Below are 22,219 nucleotides of genomic sequence, written 5' to 3' on the forward strand. Positions count from 1 at the left end.
GGCGTGAATGGAGGGACGAATGGAGACGTGTCGTCTTCAGCGATGAGAGTCGCTTCTGCCTTGGTGCCAATGATGGTCGTATGCATGTTTGGCGCCGTGCAGGTGAGCGCCACAATCAGGACTGCATACGACCGAGGCACACAGGGCCAACACACGGCATCATGGTGTGGGGAGCGATCTCCTACACTGGCCGTACACCACGGGTGATCGTCGAGGGGACACTGAATAGTGCACGGTACATCCAAACCGTCATCGAACCCATCGTTCTACCATTCCTAGACCGGCAAGGGAACTTGCTGTTCCAACAGGACAATGCACGTCCGCATGTATCCCGTGCCACCCAACGTGCTCTAGAAGGTGTAAGTCAACTACCCTGGCCAGCAAGATCTCCGGATCTGTCCCCCATTGAGCATGTTTGGGACTGGATGAAGCGTCGTCTCACGCGGTCTGCACGTCCAGCACGAACGCTGGTCCAACTGAGGCGCCAGGTGGAAATGGCATGGCAAGCCGTTCCACAGGACTACATCCAGCATCTCTACGATCGTCTCCATGGGAGAATATCAGCCTGCATTGCTGCGAAAGGTGGATATACACTGTACTAGTGCCGACATTGTGCATGCTCTGTTGCCTGTGTCTATGTGCCTGTGGTTCTGTCAGTGTGATCATGTGATGTATCTGACCCCAGGAATGTGTCAATAAAGTTTCCCCTTCCTGGGACAATGAATTCACGGTGTTCTTATTTCAATTTCCAGGAGTGTATTTCTTTGAATTCAAGTCACATCTGATCTACACTTACATTGTTAATTTAGAAGAAGTGGAGATTGTCTCTCAGAAGGGCGTCAAGTGAATTTTTATCTGCCTTTTTGATGCGGTATATTTTTCGTTTATTTTGGAGGATTTGGGGGTTGCAATGTTGAGTCTCGCTACGACAACGCTGTGTTCACTAATCCCTGTATCCGTTTTGATGCTCATTATCAGTTAAGAATTATTTGTTGCTAAGAGGTCAAGTGTGTTTTCACAACTGTTTACTATTCGCGTGGGCTCATGAACTAAATGTTCGAAATAATTTTTTGAGGATGCGCTTAGCACAATTTCGCATGAGGTTTTACTCGTACATCCGGATTTAAACATGTATTTTCGCCAACATTTCGAGGACAAAGTCACCACCAACTATAACTGTATGAATCGGTTTCTCATTTTCAGCCATTGTATGGTATGTAAGGAGATGTGCAGTTCATATTAGTTTGCTGGCAATGGTTGGTCTTAAATACTTAACTGTGTTAGTGAGAGAGATGGGTTTGTGGCAGATACAGGGTTGTAAATCTGTACGACGCTCACCCCGATTATGACAGCACCGCACTTGACGTAGGTTAGTTAGTAGTTTGTAGGATTTAGAAGTAGATACCAAAATAGGAACTTGCAGCGATTAGTAATTTTGGCCTGCCTACTGTCAGGGGCACTCTCACCGGGGTTAGCTCGATGAGCAGGGCATTGCAGTAGATTTATGGTGGGTTGGCTTTTCTGTGGACTTACTTGCACTTTCCGCATATTACTGCACACGATCAGAAGCTTAAAGTGATGTTGAATGGGTTATGGACAAACTGGAAGGTATGAAGGGAGCCAGGCAAGCGATGACGTCAGCATACTGAATGAGATTCGTGAGGGGAGGGACTGATCTGGGAGCGTCTACGTTGTGCAGGGTGTAATGGACGGGGAACATGACAGTGCCTTGAGTCACGCTGGCGGTAGGGTGAAAGTTGTGGAACCATGTGTGTAACACATGTAAGACGGTTGTGAAGGGAGCATGCTATAAAGTGTGTATAGTTAACTAGGAATGCAAACGTTTCTCGTTGAAGAGCAGTCCAGAACAGCATTTCTGGCCAAAAAGTTTATTGGATATCAAGGGAGACTAATATGGCGGACTTTTATTTAATTAATAGTTGGAAGGTGGTCGTTAATCCAATAGCTGGTACGAAAGCCACAGTAAATATTGTGGTCTCTTATGAATGTTAAAAGACGTTGATGGATTAGTTGCATGAGGATGTTATCAAGGTTCCTCGTGAAGACTGACGTGAGGTGGACGGGTCGGTAGTGTGAGATCCGTGAGGATGCAGTAATGTATTTTTTAGAAAGTGGAGGACTGTAAATGCTTTCCACGGCTCTGGAAAGTAAATCGTGTAGAGCATGGCATTGTAAAGGATAGCGAGGGTTTCATAATAAATTCTGAAACACTCCTTGAGGTGAAACTTCCTGGCAGATTAAAACTGCCGGACCGAGACTCGAACTCGGGACCTTAGCCTTTCGCGGGCAAGTGCTCTACCATCTGAGCTACCCAAGCACGACTCACGCCCCGCGCACACTCCGCTGCAGAGTGAAAATCTCATTCTGGAAACATCCCCCAGGCTGTGGCTAAGCCATGTCTCCGCAATATCCTTTCTTTCAGGAGTCTAGTTCTGCAAGGTTCGCAGGAGAGCTTCTGTAAAGTTTGGAAGGTACGAGACGAGATACTGGCAGAAGTGAAGCTGTGAGACCGGGCGTGAGTCGTGCTTCGGTAGCTCAGATGGTAGAGCACTTGCCTGCGAAAGGCAAAGGTCCCGAGTTCGAGTCTCGGTCCGGCACATAGTTTTAATCTGCCAGGAAATTTCTTATCAGCACACACTCCGCTGCAAAGTGAAACTCTCATTCTCGACTCCTTGAGGTGGCGGTGCCCTTAAAGAATTGGGTGGTTCCATTGAATACAAAAACTTTATAGTCATATGGGTATATTGAAATATACCCATTGATGAAATGGGATGAATATTTTTGGAAAAACCTATAATTTCATAGTTTATGCAGTATCCACGGCGATTTGAAGAGCTGGACAACATGCGGCAGTGGGCAGCAGCAGGACTCACTGAGACTGACAGAGTTCTTGGGAAGCCACCACCAGGGGTCGCCTCCGTCGTCCCAGCTGACGTCTGCTCCCGCTCTGCGACACACGTGTCCGGCGTCCAGGACCTGCTGCTGGCCGCAGCACTTCTGCACCAGTGGCTCACCGTCTGACGCCACATCCCAGGCCGTCAGCTCCAGCACAAACAGCAATGCCAGCCGACGCAGCATCGTCACACACACTGCAACGGCACACAATCATCAACTTATGATCAAACATCAAAGATGCATCCCTGCTCCCCTCTCCACCCCATTCCCTCATAGCTTTATCACTCCCGCTACATCCCTGCGTTCTACCTCACTTTCTGTATCGGATACCAAAACACATGGTAGGTATGACACACGTGTGCTGTGGGTGCTGGTGTCACTACTGACCCTTTTGCCTCACGTTTCTTCTTTTATTTATTTATTTATTTATTTATTGTTCCGTGGGACCAAATTAAGGAGCAGTCTCCATGGTCATGGAACGAGACAATACATGAAATTATAACACGATATTAGAAACAGATAAAATGAAATATAAAAAAACATATTCAGGTGACAAGTCGTAAGTTTAAATGAAGAAAATCAACAATGTAACACTGGAATTTGCTTAATTTTTTAGCTCTTCCAGGAGCTCCTCGACAGAATAGAAGCAGTGAGCCATGAGGAAACTCTTCAGTTTAGACTTAAAAGAGTTTGGGCTACTGCTAAGATTTTGGAGCTCTTGTGGTAGCTTATTGAAAATGGATGCAGCAGAATACTGCACTCCTTTCTGCACAAGAGTCAATGAAGTGCATTCTACATGCAGATTTGATTTCTGCCTAGTATTAACTGAGTGAAAGCTGCTAACTCTTGGGAATAGGCTAATATTGCTAACAACAAACGTCATTAAAGAAAATATATACTGTGAGGGCAATGTCAGAATTCCCAGATGTTTGTTGCTACAAGGGCCATCAAAATATTTTTGTTTGAGGTCGTTGCTGAAATGTACACCACTCGCCATTAAAATTGCAACACCACGAAGATGACGTGCTACAGACGCGAAATTTAACCGACAGGAAGAAGATGCTGTCATATGCAAATGATCAGCTCTTCAGAGTATTCACACAAGGTTGGCGCCGGTGGCGACACCTACAACGTGCTGACATGCAGAAAGTTTCCAACCGATTTCTCATACACAAACAGCAGTTGACCGGCGTTTCCTTGTGAAACGTTGTTGTGATGCCTCGTGTAAGGAGGAGAAATGCGTACCATCACGTTTCCGACTTTGATAAAGGTCGGATTGTAGTCTATCGCGATTGGGGTTTATTGTATCGCGACATTGTTGCTCGCGTTGGTCGAGATCCAATGACTGTTAGCGGAATATGGAATCGGTGGGTTCAGGAGGATAATATGGAACGCCGTGCTGGATCCCAACGGCCTCGTATCACTAGCAGTCGAAATGACAGGCAATTTATCCGCATGACTGTAACGGATCGTGCAGCCGCGTCTCGATCCCTGAGTCAACAGATGGGGACGCTTGCAAGACAACAACCATCTGTACGAACAGTTCGACGACGTTTGCAGCAGCATGAACTATCAGCTCGGAGACCACGGTTGCGGTTACCCTTGAGGCTGCATCACAGACAGGAGCGCCTGCGATAGTGACCTCGATGACGAACCTGGGTGCACGAATGGCAAAACGTCATTTTTTCGGCTGAATCCAGGTTCTGTGTACAGCATCATGATGGTCGCATCCGTGTTTGGCGACATCGCGGTGAATGCACATTGGACGCGCGTATTCGTCATCGCCATACTGGCATATCACTCGGCGTGATGGTATGTGGTGCCATCGGTTACACGTCTCGGTCACCTCTTGTTCGCATTGACGGCACTTCGAACAGTGATCGTTACTTATCAGATGTGTTACGACCCTGGCTCTACCCTTCATTCGATCCCTGCGAAACTCTCCATTTCAGCAAGATAATGCACGACCGCATGTTGCAGGTCCTGTACGGGTCTTTCTGGATCAGAAAATGTTCGACTGCTGTCCTGGCCAGCACATTCTCCAGATCTCTCACCAATTGAAAACGTCTGGTCAATGGTGGCCGAGCAACTGGCTCGCCACAACACACCAGTCACTACTCTTGATGAACTGTGGTATCGTGTTGAAGCTACACGGGCAGCTGTACCTGTACACGCCATCCAAGCTCTGTTTGAGTCAATGCCTAGGCGTATCAAGGCCGTTATTACGGCCAGAGGTGGTTGTTGTGGGTACTGATTTCTCAGGATCTATGAACCCAAATTGCGTGAAAATGTAATCACATGTCAGTTCTAGTATAATATATTTGTCCAATGAATACCCGTCTATCATCTGCATTTCTTCTTGGTGTAGCAATTTTAATGGCCAGTAGTGTATATGCGACGTAGCACGACTCAGTTATGGGTATGTAAGGACCGACATGTAGGCAACTGATAAATGTGACATTCATGCCTTTCCAACATGCGCGAAGTAAATCTGGGAAAGTGAACTATGGCGACGCTCTTACCAGATAGGCCGAAACAGAACCAACGAGCTGTTATCCTTTTCTTTCCTGCTGAAGGACAAACATCGGGGAATGAAGAATATGTATAGAGCAGCATGTCTGGGGTGGTGCGCGATTCGACACGAGACGCTGGTCGATCTGGGAGGCAAGCCTCATCAATTACAGAGTCAAGTGGGAGACATTCGGACACTCGCCCGATAGTCATGATCTCTCCCCATGCGCGAATCACTCCTGCAGTCCCCTAAGAAGGCCCTTGAAGAGTCAATGATTCCTGTCGGTCGAGGATGTGTAGCAGGCAGTTACGAGTTTCCTGATGCGGCAGTACACGGTCTTTCGCCAAACGGTTATCTTCAACCTGCTGCGTCTTTGGGACGATTGTCTCAATGCTCAGAGCTATTTTGTCTAATTGGCATACCTATTCTGGATTGTATAGCCTTCCAACGGAAACTTTTTGATGGTTTCTTGTGTTTCACTCTCCTGGCCCCATACGCGCACTTTTTCTGTAACAAAGCAATGCACAGGCCAATGCAACATTGTAAGTAGGCTGTTTAGGTTTTTATATTGGTAACGCCACGTAGCGCTCTGTATGAAAATCACTGGCTGTGCTGTGTGCAGTCTGTGGCTGGGTGGCATTGTTGTAATATTCGCTATTGCAGTGTTGGGCTGTTGGCTATTGACAGTTCGTAGCGTTGCGCAGTTGGAGGTGAGCCGCCAGCAGTGGTTGATGTGGGGAGAGAGATGGTGGAATTTTGAGAGCGAATGATCTGGACATGTGTCCATCAGAGACAGTACATTTGTAAGACTGGATGTCATGAGCTGCTATATATATTATGACTTTTGAACACTATTAAGGTAAATACACTGATTTTTCTCTATCAAAATCTTTCATTTGCTAACTATGTCCACCAGTAGCTAGTGCCTTCAGTAGTTTGAATCTTTTATTTAGCTGGCAGTAGTGGCGCTCGCTGTATTGCAGTAGTTCGAGTAACGAAGATTTTTGTGAGGTAAGTGATTTGTGAAAGGTATAGGTTATTGTTAGTCAGGGCCATTCTTTTGTAGGGATTATTAAAAGTCACATTGCGTTGCGCTAAAAATATTGAGTGTCAGTTTAGTGTTGATCAGAGTAAGTAAAGAGAGTAATGTCTGAGAACGTTCAGTAAGAGGTTTATCAACACAGTAATTCATTAATTTTTCTAAGGGGACGTTTCAACATGTAACATGCCAATAAATGGTGTAATTGGTTACAATTTAGCTGTAACATGATTTATGGGGCAGCCTGTTAGAATTTTATTGCAACATCAGGGTGTATGGAGAAATTTATTATAATTTTGCTATTAAAAGGGCAGTTCATTGAATTTTTTCTGTAACATAACAATGTGTGGACACTGTTACAATTTTGATGCAGCTTGGAGCAGTTTGTTACAATTTTGTGGTAACATGAAGATTTATAGAGTGGTTTGTTAAAATTTTGCTAGAACATAGGTAATCTGTTGCCACTTTGCTGCATCAATGTGATGAATAGAGCATTTCTTGCGATTTTGCTGTAACATGATGTATGGTGAAATTTATTACAATTTTTCTATGACAGAATTTTTTAGTAAGAGTAATTCGCTACAGTTTTGTTGCAATATAGTGCTGTCTGAAGCAATTTATTACAACTGTGTTCTAACCTAGCGCAGTTTGTTACAATTTTGCTATAACAAAAGTATGTATGTAGGGTGGAGTGTCATGTAATCTGCACTATGTGAGAGCATAAGTTAACAGTGTCAGCAGAAAGCGACAAACATTTAATATTGCAACATAAAGTTATTACCATATCATGGAGTCAGCGTATATTGTTTGGCTCACTTTGAAAAGTAGTTAAACACACAGCAACCCTAATTTCTTACCTATATAACTCCGTATTACTAGTGTTCTGTACGCAATTTCATCGAAATGACATGTAGTTTTCCCTGTGTGAATGCATATGTACTTTAGCACAAAGATCAAACTATTCTCTTCGATGAGCACACTTTAAGCTGTAAGATCAGCAGTAGAGCCCATGTGTATTTATGTATTTTGGTTTCTCTAATGCATTATACATAGATCGAACAAAGCTTGTCCACAAATGCAGCTTATCTTGTAAGTTTTTTTTAGTAGTGCTCTCATCCCGTCCATGCATATTTTTAAATGTTGCAGAACAAACTTACAGTGGTAGCAGCATGTGTGTTTACTATACGAAATCTTATATATTTTCTAAATAACTTGATTTTGGTACATGATCGATTTTTTGTCCAAAATCAGAGATTTGTAATTATACTTGCATATTATTGTATCCATCCTTCGTGTGGTTTAATAAGTAATATAATTTGGCACAGAGGTCGTATTTTAGAGATATCGATCCCAGTGCGTAAGCTTATTCTATCATTGTTTTTCATCATGTTATGTAGTATATAAACATTTCATATGTCATGCAATACGAAGTTATCATTTTGTATTATGAAATTATGTAGTTTGAATGATGTAATGCATTAATGATCTCATCAGAACGCATCGGTTTTAGTACAGTTTAGCACGATAAAGCATCAGAAAATGTGTCGTCATTATATAGGACACCAGTGAAACATAACAGCAGGTATTTTCAATATCAAAAGTAATTAAACAACTAAATGAATCGCTTCTCTCCCCTAGTTTCATAAACTGTATTGTTAGTGTATGACCTAGCTTTCAGGTTATAATTTCATTTTCTATTAAACAAGTGATCCCAAAGATTGCGACCAAGAAAAGATAAATAATAAATGAAAAGCACCTCTTCGCTTTTGTTCTACAATATTACTTTTATTGTGTTAATCGGTTTTCTGCTTACAAGGCCATCTTCAGATATTTACTGAGTATTGTCACCAAAGAAGTTACGATGTTTGCAAACAACATTGGAAGAGAAGTAACACATCTAGACTGAAGCAGAAACATACAGTAAGTAACATCTTTGACAATGTTGTGGTAATGCAATGAAAAAGTAAAAAATTAACAGTTAATAAATAAAAATGGAGTAGACAGGAAAAACTTTAACACAAAATAGGAGCACCATGCCTACATAACAGTTTTTATTAATAGACAAAACCAGTAAAATAAAATAAAATTTGTACTTGACAAGGATACATCAGGAGGTATAAAACATGTAGAGTGATACACAAACCAATTAAAAGAAGAAACAATTATCAATGTAACTACAGAACTTCAGCAACTTCAATAAGATAAACAGAAATAAATAAATGCAGGAAACTGGAGGAGTTTGAGGGAACATACAGTAAATGCAATCTTTGAGAGTGTGGCGGTACTGCATTTTAACATTGAGATTATATTCAAAACTTTAGCTATGTAACAGTTTGCCTTAAATAAATGAACCAAGTAGAAAATAAACAATATTTGTGAGACAACTACAAGAGGTGTTAAACATGGACAGTAATACAAGTACCAGTTAAAAGAAAGTCTTACAATTGAAACTATGGTCTATATGGAATACATAGACAACTTCAATAAAACAAAAGAACTTAATGAGTACAGGAAAATGGGAAAACGTAGGAACAGACAGTGTGGGAAGTAATGAACAACAGAGATGATTATATGAAGTTTAGGAGAGGAGAAGTGTTGAGCTGTGTCTGGTCATTTCGGATTAGATCTGGACTGTGAGCCATATATTTGTTAATTTCTAGGGCTTCCAGCAGGTGAACATGTACATCAACTTCTTAATCTATTAATCCTTGAGCTATAAAAAATACCTGTATTGCAAATTTTGACAAAGTTACATTCGTTTTCTACAACTTTCGTTAGGACATCTTTTACAATATCTAGTAATAAACATACGTTGGAGCTGAGATGTTGGCACAGGAATGGGAATTTGAGTCATTAGCTACTTATGGATGAAGGCGTGAACAACTGAACTGGGTTTGCTCATTAAATGGTAAATGTGGAGCTACACTAGAGTTGCCCATTCGTCCCGTTTTTCCCAGCACAGTCCATAACTTTCGAAAATGTCCTGTGTCGAAAGTTTTCTTGGAGGACGATCAAATTTCCCACTTTTCTGTCATTCCACTAGGCTTAAGTATTTTACGTTACCGAATGTTTGATTTGCAATGTACTAAGTCTAGTGGAAATATATACGTTTGCAAGTGCCACTTACTCTACGAACTTTGTTTATTTACTGTTAAAGTTTTGCGGTGTTGGTAGCATCAATTCATGTTCACTGTTTCCTGATGTCAAAAAGGAAGTGTAATTTTATTAACGGTACAAAAAGTGAGTTTGCTTTTATCACTTGCTATGAAGAGACTGTAGATGTGCATTATGCAAATCCAACTTTGCATTTGGACATGGAGGAAAGTCTGAAATTGTGAATCATGTCAAGACGAAGAAATATCGTATGAATGTTCAACCAAAAACGCAGTTTTTGATAAAATACATAAAAGTGTAAAGTACAGTGACAGCGCAGCAGAATAACTATAAAACGTCTTTTGTGATCACATGAGTGCATACATGATACAAAGGTAAATTTCTATGTTCATTAAATTTTGTCAGTACAATTTGTATCCCATTTCCTTCCTTAACTGTTCCAGATTTGTTCCTAAACTTATCATAATGACCCATTTTAATGAAAATGAAATGGACACCCTAGGCTACACCCACCTGTTTTTTTTTTTTTTTTAATTTCTAATATTTCTGATTGAGTGAGACTAACACCCTTCCTCTCTATGTCAAGACTTCTACATCGATTATGTAATTGTGGTTTCAGTGTAAGCAATGTCCAGCTTCTGTGGTGTTCTCGGTGTCTAGTATAGATTGTCTTCTCGGTTTATCGAATACAGCAGGACTGACACACTTTCTAGTTGATCTTATAAACTTCACTTTTCATTATGGCCAGTTGCTTGTCTCTTGAAGTGAAGACTCATCTACCTAATGACTGTGGGACATAGAGAAACATAGTGAAACCCTTCACCTTTAGGCGCTACAGTATGGAACCGCGCGACCGCTACGGTCGCAGGTTCGAATCCTGCCTCGGACATGGATGTGTGTGATGTCCTTAGGTTTAAATAGTTCTAAGTTCTAGGGGACTGATGACCTAAGAAGTTAAGTCCCACAGTGGTCAGAGCCATTTTTGAACCCTTCACCTTTAAAATGTTGCGTGTGCTACTGGAAATTTTACGTATAAAAAAAACTACACCATTTCATCTGTCTATGTTGATCTCTGGATGCAATAGAGATGTGGCTTGCTTCTTATATATTCCTTCTTCTTTTTTATTGAGTGTGTTGTAAATAATGTTGAATTCAAATTAATTATTTGTAACTACTGGTTTTATTGTATTAAGTTCCTGGTCAATGTTTTCTTGGGATATGGGGATATAAAGGAGACGGTGGCTCATGTACTGGAATGCTACAACTTTGTAGTCTGTTGGATGTTGAGAGGGAGCTGGCATAAATGTATCAGTAAAGGAGATTTTCTGGTAAATTATTAATTTACGGTTGCTATTTTCTATGTGTAAGCTGATTAATAATGTACTCTCCTAACCCCATATTGACATTTATGTTAGTATGTCACTGGTTTCCATTTCCCAATAATTGAAGTTGTATAATGGAACCATTTCACATACCGAGAATGCCATAGAAATATCTTTACCGACAGAGAACATGTTTTGCCAGTGGCTTATTCTTAAGAAAATCGGTCTCCCATTTCTCCTTTAACATTTCTGCCAGCAAATAAAGCTAATTTAGGCAGGCAGAAATATCAATTTTATTTTTCTATTTTAAAAAGGCTATTCTGTCTATTTTCTCTGAAAAATGGTGCTTGGTTAGGTGAAACATTACTGAAAAACTTTTAAAAACTTCAGTAATGGAAGTTCGATTATGTATCACCAATAACATAGTCTCAAGCAGGCTTAACACCGAAATGTTGATGTTTTTATGTACTTAGAGACGATTTAGCATTGTGGCGCTTAATTTCAAAGTTCACAGTCATATCTTAGGCATAAGGTGAGACGTGGTAATAACATTGCAACACTTGATTGTTCCACCAGCAGGCACTTATGGAACAGTAGCTAACAAGGGAAACTCCCCATCGCATTCTACTCAGATTTAGAGGTAAGATGGTCCAGTGAATAGTCTGTCAAAAACTGAACACAGATCAAGCATCAAAACAGGAAGAAGGTGTACGAAACTGTGAAAAAAGAAACAAAATAGTAACAGTGAAAAGTTCAAGCTCAAGATGTGTAACATCGAGCGAATGCGACTAGACATAGCATTGTGGTTAAGTGGTCACGTCGATGGACTACGAAGGGGGAGACCTTTGTTCAAATCACACTCGTGTCCCAATTTCTTTTTTCCACAAAATTGTGAACTGTCCGTCCGGTCATTGTTCGCTGTATTCAGATTGTGTTTGGATCTTGATGCAATCGTTCGCAACAGCAAAGTGTAAGGAAGGGACCTCCAATCGTGCGTACCTTCCATTCGTTCCACACAAGTAGTACCACATGTTACAAATCTTGCGTTCAGTTTTGGAAGTTTTGACTCTTGATTTCTTTTGTTGTAATATAGTTCACATCCTTTTATTTGTGGTTTCCATTTCTATGAGAGGTGTATCGGAGTCTCGTCTACTGTCACTATTCACCAGATTTACTTGCGATAGTGATATATTCTTACCACATGACTCATCTTCTGTAACCAATGTGTAATAAGACCATTCCCGAGACCACAGAAGTAGAACAGGCACGTCAATGACCGGAAGAAAAATAACATTACAATTTTGTGAAAAAAAAGGCACGAGAAAGATCTAACACCGTGTCCACACAACCACGACGCCACGATTCTTGCAGTCACTCGATGTTACACATCTTGAGCTGGGATCGTTCACTGTTACTCTTTTGCTTCTTTTTTCACAGTTCAAGTACACTTTTTTCTTGTTTCCATGCTTGATTTGTGTTCAGTTTTTGACGGGCTATCCAGTGGGCCGTTTTACCACTACATCTGAGTGGGCTGCGATGGGGAGTTTCCCTTGCAAGAATGCATGTTTATGTCAACTGTCACTGCTTGCCTGATTAGCATCCATTCTGGCCAACATGTGTTTTGTTCAGCTAAAGGGCCGATCACGTTCGTTTTTGTGAATAGCCTCATTTTGGTATAAAAGGAAACGTCAAATATTAGTGTTGCCTGTTTCGTGAGTTTTGTACAGCTACAGCACAATTTAGACGTGCAAATAGCTTTTGGCCAATCAATTCGAGAGTCCACAGTCAGGTTTTGTGCATCACTTTTGACAGAAACGCATTTTTTGATGCGAAGACGCATTGCCTGACAGAAAAAGCGATACACGGAAAAGGGGAGGCGGAAACGATATGGCAGTTCAGCGATTGATAGGATACGTGACGTTATTCCTGCGATTACAAAATAGTGTCAAATTTGCAAAGAACATAGCAGTATGAACCCAGTTATTACTGTGACGTAGCAGCCTCTCTGGCCTGGATACACGTGCTGATTCGGTTGGAAAAAATGTTTAGCAAAGTTTTGTGATTATACAGTTTTACACTTATGCATGCTCTATACACTATAAAGACAGACGTGTCTTTACATAAGACGGTTCCATTCTAATAGGGCTCATTCCTTCAGCTGCCTGCGTAGCTATCAGTTCAGATTATTTCACATCACATTGCTTGCATCTAGCCGAGTGTTTGTATACCTGATCTGCCTCATAACACTTCACCTCCCAGTGGGAAGGAAGCAGGAAACTGGAACTGAGAAATGTGCTTTAATTGTAGCCCTGCACCAAGAAGACTATTCTAGTAGAACAAATACGACGAAAACTGGCGTAGACCAATCTACAGGTCAGCTGTTCAATACAACAGGTGTCCACCCCTGGTAGCTGAGTGTTCAGCGCGACGGAATGCCATACCTAACGGCCGGGGTTCGATTCCCGGCTGGGTCGGACATTTTCTCCGCTCAGGGACTGGGTGTTGCGTTGTCCTTATCATCATCATTTCATCCCCATCGACACTCCAGTCGCCGAAGTGGCGTCAACTCCAAAGACTTGCACCAGGCGAACGGTCTACCCGACGGGAGGCCCTAGCAACACGGCATTTCCAATACAGCAGGTGCCATTGCAAGTGTTTCGCGATCTGAAAGACCCAGAGTAACATCGTACAGGGAAGATCAGTTCATATGTGTTCAGAGTAAACGTCAGAGGAATCGTACTGCGCCTGAAGTTCGCGAGGAGGTAAATAGTATGTGAGAAGCTCCAATATCTGTCTCAAGAGAAAACCTTTAATACCCAAACAAAATAAATTAAAAACATTGCAACGAGCACAACAACATAAAAGCTGGAGCGTGCAGCAGTGTTCCAAGATGTTATTTACGGACGGATCTAAGTTTGAAACACATGGAAGCCATCGTCGAATGTTTGTTCGTTGACTTCGAGGAGAACATAGGAAGAGACAGTGTGTGACGTCAACGGTTAAGCATGGTTAAGGCTCGACCATGGTGTATAAATGATTTGTGAGTGATAACGCCAGTAACATAGTGAGAAATAGTGGAGTGTTAAGGCTCAAATGGTTCAAAGGGCTCTGAGTACTATGGGACTTAACTTCTGAGGTCATCAGTCCCCTAGAACTTAGAACTATTTAAACCTAACTAACCTAAGGACAGCACACACATCCATGCCCGAGACAGGATTCGAACCTGCGACCGTAGCGGTCGCGCGGTTCCAGACTGTAGCGCCTAGAACCGCTCGGCCGCCCGGCCGGCAAGTGTTAAAGAAGGAAGGATATCACAGAATATTGATCAACAATGCAGTTCCATGTGGCAAGAGACTTACTGGTCGTGGCGTAGTTCTGCAGCAGGACAATGATGACGAACGTGCTTCTAAATTGTGCGGAGGGTATGTCAGTAGAAAACAGAAATGTGAGGAATTGAAGAATATAATTTGGCCAAGTCGGTCAGCTCACTTAAATCCCACAGAACTCATATGGGATAAATTTGACAGGGAGGTCAGAAAACTGAGATCGTCTAATATTGAAGATCTACGGAATAATTTAGCGACATGTTGGACTGTAATATCTGCAAAAACACTACAAAAATCTTATCTCCATAATATCAAGAGTTTGTGCAACTGTTCTGAGAGCAAAAGCTAAACTCTAAACCATATTGTATTAAATCGGGTGGTTATATAATTAACGTGCCGCTACTCACGAAGGCTCAGTGTGGGATGTAATGGCAGCGAAACTTGGTAGACGTGCTAAAGCGTTAATGTGACACCGATTTACGTTGGACAAAAATTATTTCAAATTTTGGTCACCAGGTGCACATCTGGCGCTGTACACCGTTTGTATGATTCTATAACATCCACGCTGTCATCTGACAACATAGCGTGAGTGAACAGTATGACAATCGAGAAGAGAGACCATGTGCTGTTAGCGAAACTGTTTTATGTGAACGGAGCAGTTACTGCTGTGCTGCAATGAAAAAGTATCGCCGAGGCAAACGTCTGAGGAGAGGGCCTTCGTCATTAAGGGGGGGGGGGGGGGGGGGGGGGGGGGGGGGTAAGACGTCAAACGGACTGACTTGGAACAGGAGAGGTACCACAGGTCATTTTAATTTCCATTGTCTGTACTTTCACAAATAAATTCATAAAACTTCGTCAGCATGACCAGGAAGAATTCAGGATTCATACTCAAAGCAGTGGAAATTCAAAAACATAACAAAATTAATTTTTTTACATGTGAAATTTCACCATTTTTTTTCACTTACTATTGGCTGCATTTGTTGCTATAGGTACACTTTTCTTCGGAAGTAAGAGAGATTCTTCGGCGAATTTTGCACAGCATAAAAACCATTCTTACAGGTATATGAAACTCAATAATTTATTTAACTTATGAAAAAATGAATGAGCTGTTACAGTTTGAACTTCATGTTTAGAAAAAACTCAAATTTTATAGTTTATTGTCTCAATTTTTACCACTATTTTTAATAGATTTGGAAATTTCTGGAGTTTTGCTTTAAGGAGTTTGTTTTTAATAAGCGTACCAAGTTTGAAAGTAACAGGATTTTTAGTTTGGATGTAACATGTACCTAAGAACAGAAATTTGTGTTTTGCGGAAAATGGCCGTTAAAGATTCTGCTTGTGCGAGTATTTGGCTTTCCTTTAGAACCGTCCAGCACCATAAACAGGTCCTTTTTCATTTTCTAAATCAGTTTTCTTCCTATTCACATTCTCATGATGCACTCTTTTTGATTTTATCACCTCCAAAAATGATTTATTTGCTTTAACTACACGCTCTTTGTCTATCGCATACAAAGCTTTGATGCAGTTCACTCCAGGCTTAGTTCCCACTTTCTCTAAAACATATTTCCTGCTTTGCACACATGAAACTGCATCATAGCACCAATAGCAAGTGCATTTCTTCCCACAAAAATGATTTTTGGCAATCTTTCCCATACACAATGGTAAAAACTTTCATTTAGGTTTTGAATACCGTCATGAAGACATTTCTTCAATAAGTTTTCGTTCGCAAGATCCCTGAATATAGGTTTGATGGCAAATATAAACATTCGAATTCTACAGAGCTAAATACACTTACTTACACTGGTAGAGTCCACGCAGAATACGGTGGCCGATGCACAGTGACCAGTTCTCGTACAAAGTGCTGGGCGAGTTCATTCGTTTGTACAGAAGGTGAGGGCGACTGCGTTTGCCACCTTTCGGCCGGTCGGCGATGACAAAATCGAAGCACACGATCTGCAATCTTTCTCAAATTATTTTACAGAAACTATTTGGTAAAAAATTCATTTTTGCGTTACTTGTAGTTTTATATGTTAGGTTCATGATCACATGCATATCATTTCGTTAATGGTTATTGTGATATTTACATGGGAGGAAGACACTGCGCGAAATTCGAAAAACTTTGCAGTGAAAAATAGGGGTTGCCATGATCTTGCGTTTGGTGTATATTATATAAGATGTAGCTGCCCATGGAATTAGGTAACATATTGAATTTTTCTTTAGACTTGGGCGCAGGTCTGTATCCGTCACTAATCTCGAGAAATTAACCTGATGTAGCACACTCATTTGCGATCGTGCTGGGTCAGCGATAAAGTCTGAGAGAAATATTCAAACATTCCTCTTATTTCATAAACGGTTTGAGATATCGAAACGAGGTTTTGGCAAATGGTAGTGCGCATTGAGGATAGTATTTTGCCATATGGTTATTACGCAAAACTTTATTAGCTTCCGTGTTATTCCACTAACTACAGACTTTTTCGATGAAGGAATGTGATTTTCAAAGGCCATAGATAGCTGGTGAAACAAGATTTTGTATCCCGCCTGGAAGGCGGCGCGTGGGTCTGCTCCTGAAAACTGAACGGTAGGCCGAATGACGAAAGCGAGTAGGAGCAGGAAAAGGTGAAAATCTCTCAGTACTGCAGTGTGATTTAAAATCACCATTACTTTAGCAAGAAGATGAATACATAACTTTGCATTGAGGTGCGTAGCCTTAGACCCGTCGTAAGTGGTACAAAGTCTCAATAGCAAGCCAACACCCTCTGAGGTTGAAGTGATGTTTCTAGGCCGTCTGCTCGTAATCAAATGTGCTGAATCCGGAGCGACGCTCGTAGAGCTCCACAGCGCCGGCTAGAAGGCACTGTCGTCGGTGTCCCGTAGTGCCAACTTATGAACTTGCACCTACGCCTGGCATCGCTGCTATCGATACCACACAAGAAATGCTGTGTATTTTGGAACAACATAAATGAAGACACTACACGTTTATTTTGTACCGAGTATGTGCTTTTTCATAAGCTGCTGTCATTAATTTTCCTCACTTAATAAACCACTGTTTCAGAATTCTCTCGCAGTTGTGTCTGCACAATACGTTAGTGAGGTGACACTGTAAATACCGCTGTGTTTTGGCAAAAGAAGCAAATTTTAACATGGCAAGAAGAGGAATGTAGGTTTTGCTCAAATTTCGCGCCTCACAACGTTTCTCTGAAAGTTACAAACGTTTAATAAGCCAGGCGACAATAAATCGCTGCATTTTCAGCTGAATTCTTTTTAGATACTAAGCAAAGCAGAGGAGACATGTTTTTGGGTGTGAAAAGACTGCACTTAACATTTACAAAAAAATGTGAGCGCAGACTTCATTTTAGAACGCAGTATTTACCCTATAGCGCCTGCCCGTAACCCCCACTACCACTCTCCACACATGTACCCTACCAACTGCACATCTACCGGCCATGTTATTCTGTGTGGACTCTAGAAAGGCAATTGGTAGGGAACGCATAGGGAGAGTGGTACTGTTGGGGTTTGCGGTGAGGCGCTGCAGGGGAAATGCTGAAAGCTGGAGGAGAAGTGCCATTGTAAACTGAAGCCTATGCTTCCATTTTTTGTAATTATTAAGTGGAGCACCTCCATACCCATACTTGCATGGTCACCAATCAAAAAGATCTTCTGTCACCTCTGCTTTGTTTAGTATCTAGAACGAATAACGCTGAAAGTGCAATAAAAGCAAGGATATAGTTTCGCCTGGATTTTTAACCATTTGAAAATTTCAGAGAAGCGTCATGAGAGATGAATTTTGAGTAAAGCCTACAGTTCTCTTGCTCCCATGTTAAAATTTGCTTCTTTTGCCAAAACACAGTGGAGTTTACACAACCTCACCTCACTACCATATTATGCAGGTGGGCAATTGTGAGAGCATCCTGAAATGGTGGTTTATTAAGTTTATTGAGTGAGGAACTGTGAAAAAGTAAGGTAAATAGCTTATAAAAAAGCGCATCTGCAGTACACAAAAAATCGTTTAATATCTTCACTTATTATTCCAAAACCCACAACATTTCTCGTTTCACCAGGTATGTATCGCCCTTACAGATAACATTACTTCATCAAAAAAGTCCGTAGTTAGTCGAATAACATGGTAGATAATGAAGTTTTGCATAAAAACCAAATGGCGGAATACACTCATGTTTTTGTGCCATCATTTGCCAACCACTTATGAAATATGAGGAACGTTGTTGATATTTCACTTTCGCTTTATTGCTCGCGCGCTTGATCGCAAACGGATGTGCTACATCATAGCAGTTTTCCTGAGTTTGGTGACATAGAGACCGCCACGTACGTCTCAAGACAAATTCAGTATCTTAGCTAAATTTCATACTGTAATGGTACTTGAATTACGTAACCATTTCGGCACCTCACCTCAACCACTCGATACCAGCAATATTCTACTGTGTTTCTGTGAAACAATTAACATATTTCTGTGACAACATTCAGACTTGATTTCATCAATGTAGAGGTACTTCGATACATCGACATGTATATATTGCAATTATATTATTCTTATGTGTATTCTTTCTTTTGTCACCATGATAATTGACGTACTTGTAACTCTGATTTTTGGGCGTGTAAGCGGTTATTGGAGAGTCAAGCTTTGGTCGTCATGTTAAAAAGACACAAATTGTAGTCAGTTTATGAAATGTGAACTTTAACAGTGAGGAAGATATTTTCAAGTACGTTTTTTATTGTGAAGTGGTGTTTTGGAACGAGTTACGTGATATTGCAACAAAAGTAATAAAAAAGAAGTGTAAATTTCGGAGTGCTGATTACTTTTTTTACATTACCATTGTCCTAGCTTGCAAAAGTTTAATCTTCAAAAATGGTTTATGAAACACATCTATAAAACTTTTGAATATCGGAGAATAACACCTAGGCCTCTTTGCATCCGAGCTTGGAATCATCACTACCCAGGTTTTCGACGATTGAGCCATGAGTTCACAACGAGACCAGCGTGGGAAACACGAAAAGATGAGTGCCTAGTTTATCCATTATTTCAAGAGATGACTTTATTAACTGTGCTCTAGTGACACATAATATAACTTTGTTGTTGCTCGAAAATGCAATATTTAGCACCGTGAGCAACACTACAATCATAATTAATTTTTCACCTTTGTTGTGGTAGGGTTGTTAGAATACGTAGGAACATATTATGTAATATGCACCAAACGCAAAATCATACTGACTGCTATTTTTCATTGAAAACCTTTTCGAATATCCCACAGTGTCTTACTTAAATGCAAATCACAGTAACTGTGATCATTAACGAAGTGATGAACCTGTTATCATGAAGTTGACATACACTATTTGATCAAAAGTATCCGGGCACTGGCTGAAAATGACTTACACGTTCGTGGCGCCCTCCATCGATAATGCTGGAATTCAATATGGTGTTGGCCCACCCTTAGCCTTGATAACAGCTTCCAGTCTCGCAGGCACACGTTCAGTCAGGTGATGGAACGTTTCTTGGGAAATGGCAGCCCATTCTTCATGGAGCGCTGCACTGAGGAGAGGTATCGATGTCGGTCAGTGAGGCCTGGCACGAAGTCGGCGTTCTATAGGATTCAGGTCAGGACTCTGTGCAGGCCAGTCCATTACACGGATGTTATTGTCGTGTAACCACTCCGTCAGTCGCCCTCACCGAATTGCTCTTCGACAGTGGAAAGCAAGAAGGTGCTTGAAACCTCAATGTAGGCCTGTGCTGTGATAGTGCCACGCAAAACAACAATGGGTATAAGCCCCCTCCATGAAAAACATGACCACACCATAACACCACCGCCTCCGAATTTTACTGTTTGCACTACACATGCTAGCAAATGACATTCACCGGGCATTCGCCATACCCACACCCTGCCATCGGATCGCCACATTGTGTACTGAGATTTGTCACTCCACGCAACTTCTTTTTCCACTGTTCAATCGCCCATTGTTTAATCTCTTTACACAAAGCGAGGCGTCGTTTGGCATTTACCGGCGTGGTGTGTGGCTTATGAGCAGCTGCTCGACCATGAAATTCAAGCTTTCTCACCTTCTGCCAAACTGTCGTAGTGCTTGCAGTCGACCCTGATGCAGTTTGAAATTCCTGTGTGATGGTCTGGATAAATGTCTGCCTATTACACATTATGACCTACTTCAACTGTCGGCGATGTCTGTTAGTCAACAGACGAAGTTGGCCTGTAAGCTTTTGCGCTGTGTGTGTCCCTTCACGTTTCCACTTCACTATCACATTGGAAATGGTGGACCTAGGGATGCATAGGCATGTGGAAACCCGCTTACAGATATATGACACAAGTGACACCCAGTCACCTGACCACATTCGAAGTACATGAGTTCCGCGGAACACCCAATTCTGCTCTCTCACGATGTCTATTAACTGCTTAGGTCGCTGATATGGAGTACATGCCAATAGGTGGCAGCACAATGTACCTAATATAAAAAACGCATGTTTTTGGGGGTGTCCGTATATATTTTTGATCACTATATAAAGCTACAAGTAATGCAAAAATGATTTTTTTTTTACCAAATGGTTTTTGTAAAATCTTTCATGGCGTGTGCCTCGATTCTTTCATCGCAGCACGTCAACAAGTGCCTGAAAGTGAGCAGACACTGGCAGCCTCCCCTTCCAAACAAACGAATGAACGCCCAGCGTTTCAGGCGAAAACCAGCCACTGCACACCGCCACCATATCCTGCTCGCTCGCTGTAATGGACTTTTTAAGCTGATAGACAGTAGATAAGGCCGAATCCGTAGCTAAGTGGCCAGCGTGTCTGACTGCTTTGCCGAGGAACCAGGTTCGATTCACAGTACTATCATGGGACTGTCTTTGATGGAGGACTGGAACAGTGTGTATCCACCCCAGGGGCGCCGACTTATACAAAATATTGAGGGGGGGGGGGGGGAGGGCATACTGGGGGTCTTGCCCCAGGAAATTTTCTAAATTTTAGATGAAAAATAGTGAGTTTTAAAGTTTTTTAAGAATTTTAGAGTCATATGATCAGTGATATAGCTCTGAAAAGACTGAAAGTATATTTAAATAAATCCTAAACAGTCATCTGAAAGAAACATAAAATATTGCTGTTGCACAGTAATAGCACTTTGATTAAAAAGTGAAATAGCTAATTTAAGCTTACTTTGAATAAGGCTCAGGGTTCATTAAATACAAACAATATCTCAAATTAAATGCTTTAATACAATTAATAAAGTTAATGCAGGTTGCCTAAAACTTTCAGTCAGAAAGTACGTAAAATGCGGGTTTTAATTGGGTCTTACACCCTAAAAATATTTGAGTATTTGAAAATAACTAATACAGTACTAAATTAATACACTAATTCAGTACTCAACTAGTACTAATATTTCAAACTGAAAATTTAACATTACGTACGTCTGACACTTCACTCCTTTTCTCGTAAAAAAATTGTTTATTTAGTGCTGACATTTCTTGCACAGTTTGCAACGTGACAATGTTAGGACAGTTGTCAAGATAACGCATCTCGTCCTGAGTAAGTGAAATAACTCTAAACACAACAATATCAAATTTTAATTACAATTTTCTTTACAACATTATTCTTACTACTATATCATGAAGTTGGCCAATATACGATTCCAGTTCTAACAAGGGGAGGCCACGACCTTTGGAACGCGGATTTACTGTGAACTTCGTACACTCGTAGTAATCCATGAGGACAGCAAAATGTGTAAGCAGTAGCGCGTACTTCTCAAGCGTTACTGAGAAACTCGCAAGATAATTTCGGTGGTCAAATATATATCTGTGCGTGGCCATTTTAACCATGAAGCGGCTGCAGCCGAGTGGTGACGGCACGGTAGCTCAGCGTGTTCGGTCAGAGGGTTAGTTACCCTTTATAATAAAAAAACTGAGCGAGCGGCCCATCGAACAAACTGTACGGGTATCATCGGACGTCCGTCCTGAACAAATTGAGCGAATAATATAGAA

At 41.3% G+C, this 22,219-nt stretch overlaps 1 protein-coding gene across 1 annotated transcript in view; it reads right to left on the reverse strand.

Moving 5' to 3' along the window:
• Positions 1-22,219, reverse strand: part of LOC124545884 — a 118,858-nt gene that overhangs the window by 35,385 nt on the left and 61,254 nt on the right. The window contains exon 2 of the mRNA XM_047124845.1: positions 2,895-3,110. Within this exon, the coding sequence (XP_046980801.1) occupies positions 2,895-3,110 (216 nt within the window). The remainder of the gene's footprint in view (positions 1-2,894; positions 3,111-22,219) is intronic.

The sequence above is a fragment of the Schistocerca americana genome, chromosome 8 (genome assembly GCF_021461395.2).
Source record: "Schistocerca americana isolate TAMUIC-IGC-003095 chromosome 8, iqSchAmer2.1, whole genome shotgun sequence".
Lineage (NCBI taxonomy): Eukaryota > Metazoa > Arthropoda > Insecta > Orthoptera > Acrididae > Schistocerca > Schistocerca americana.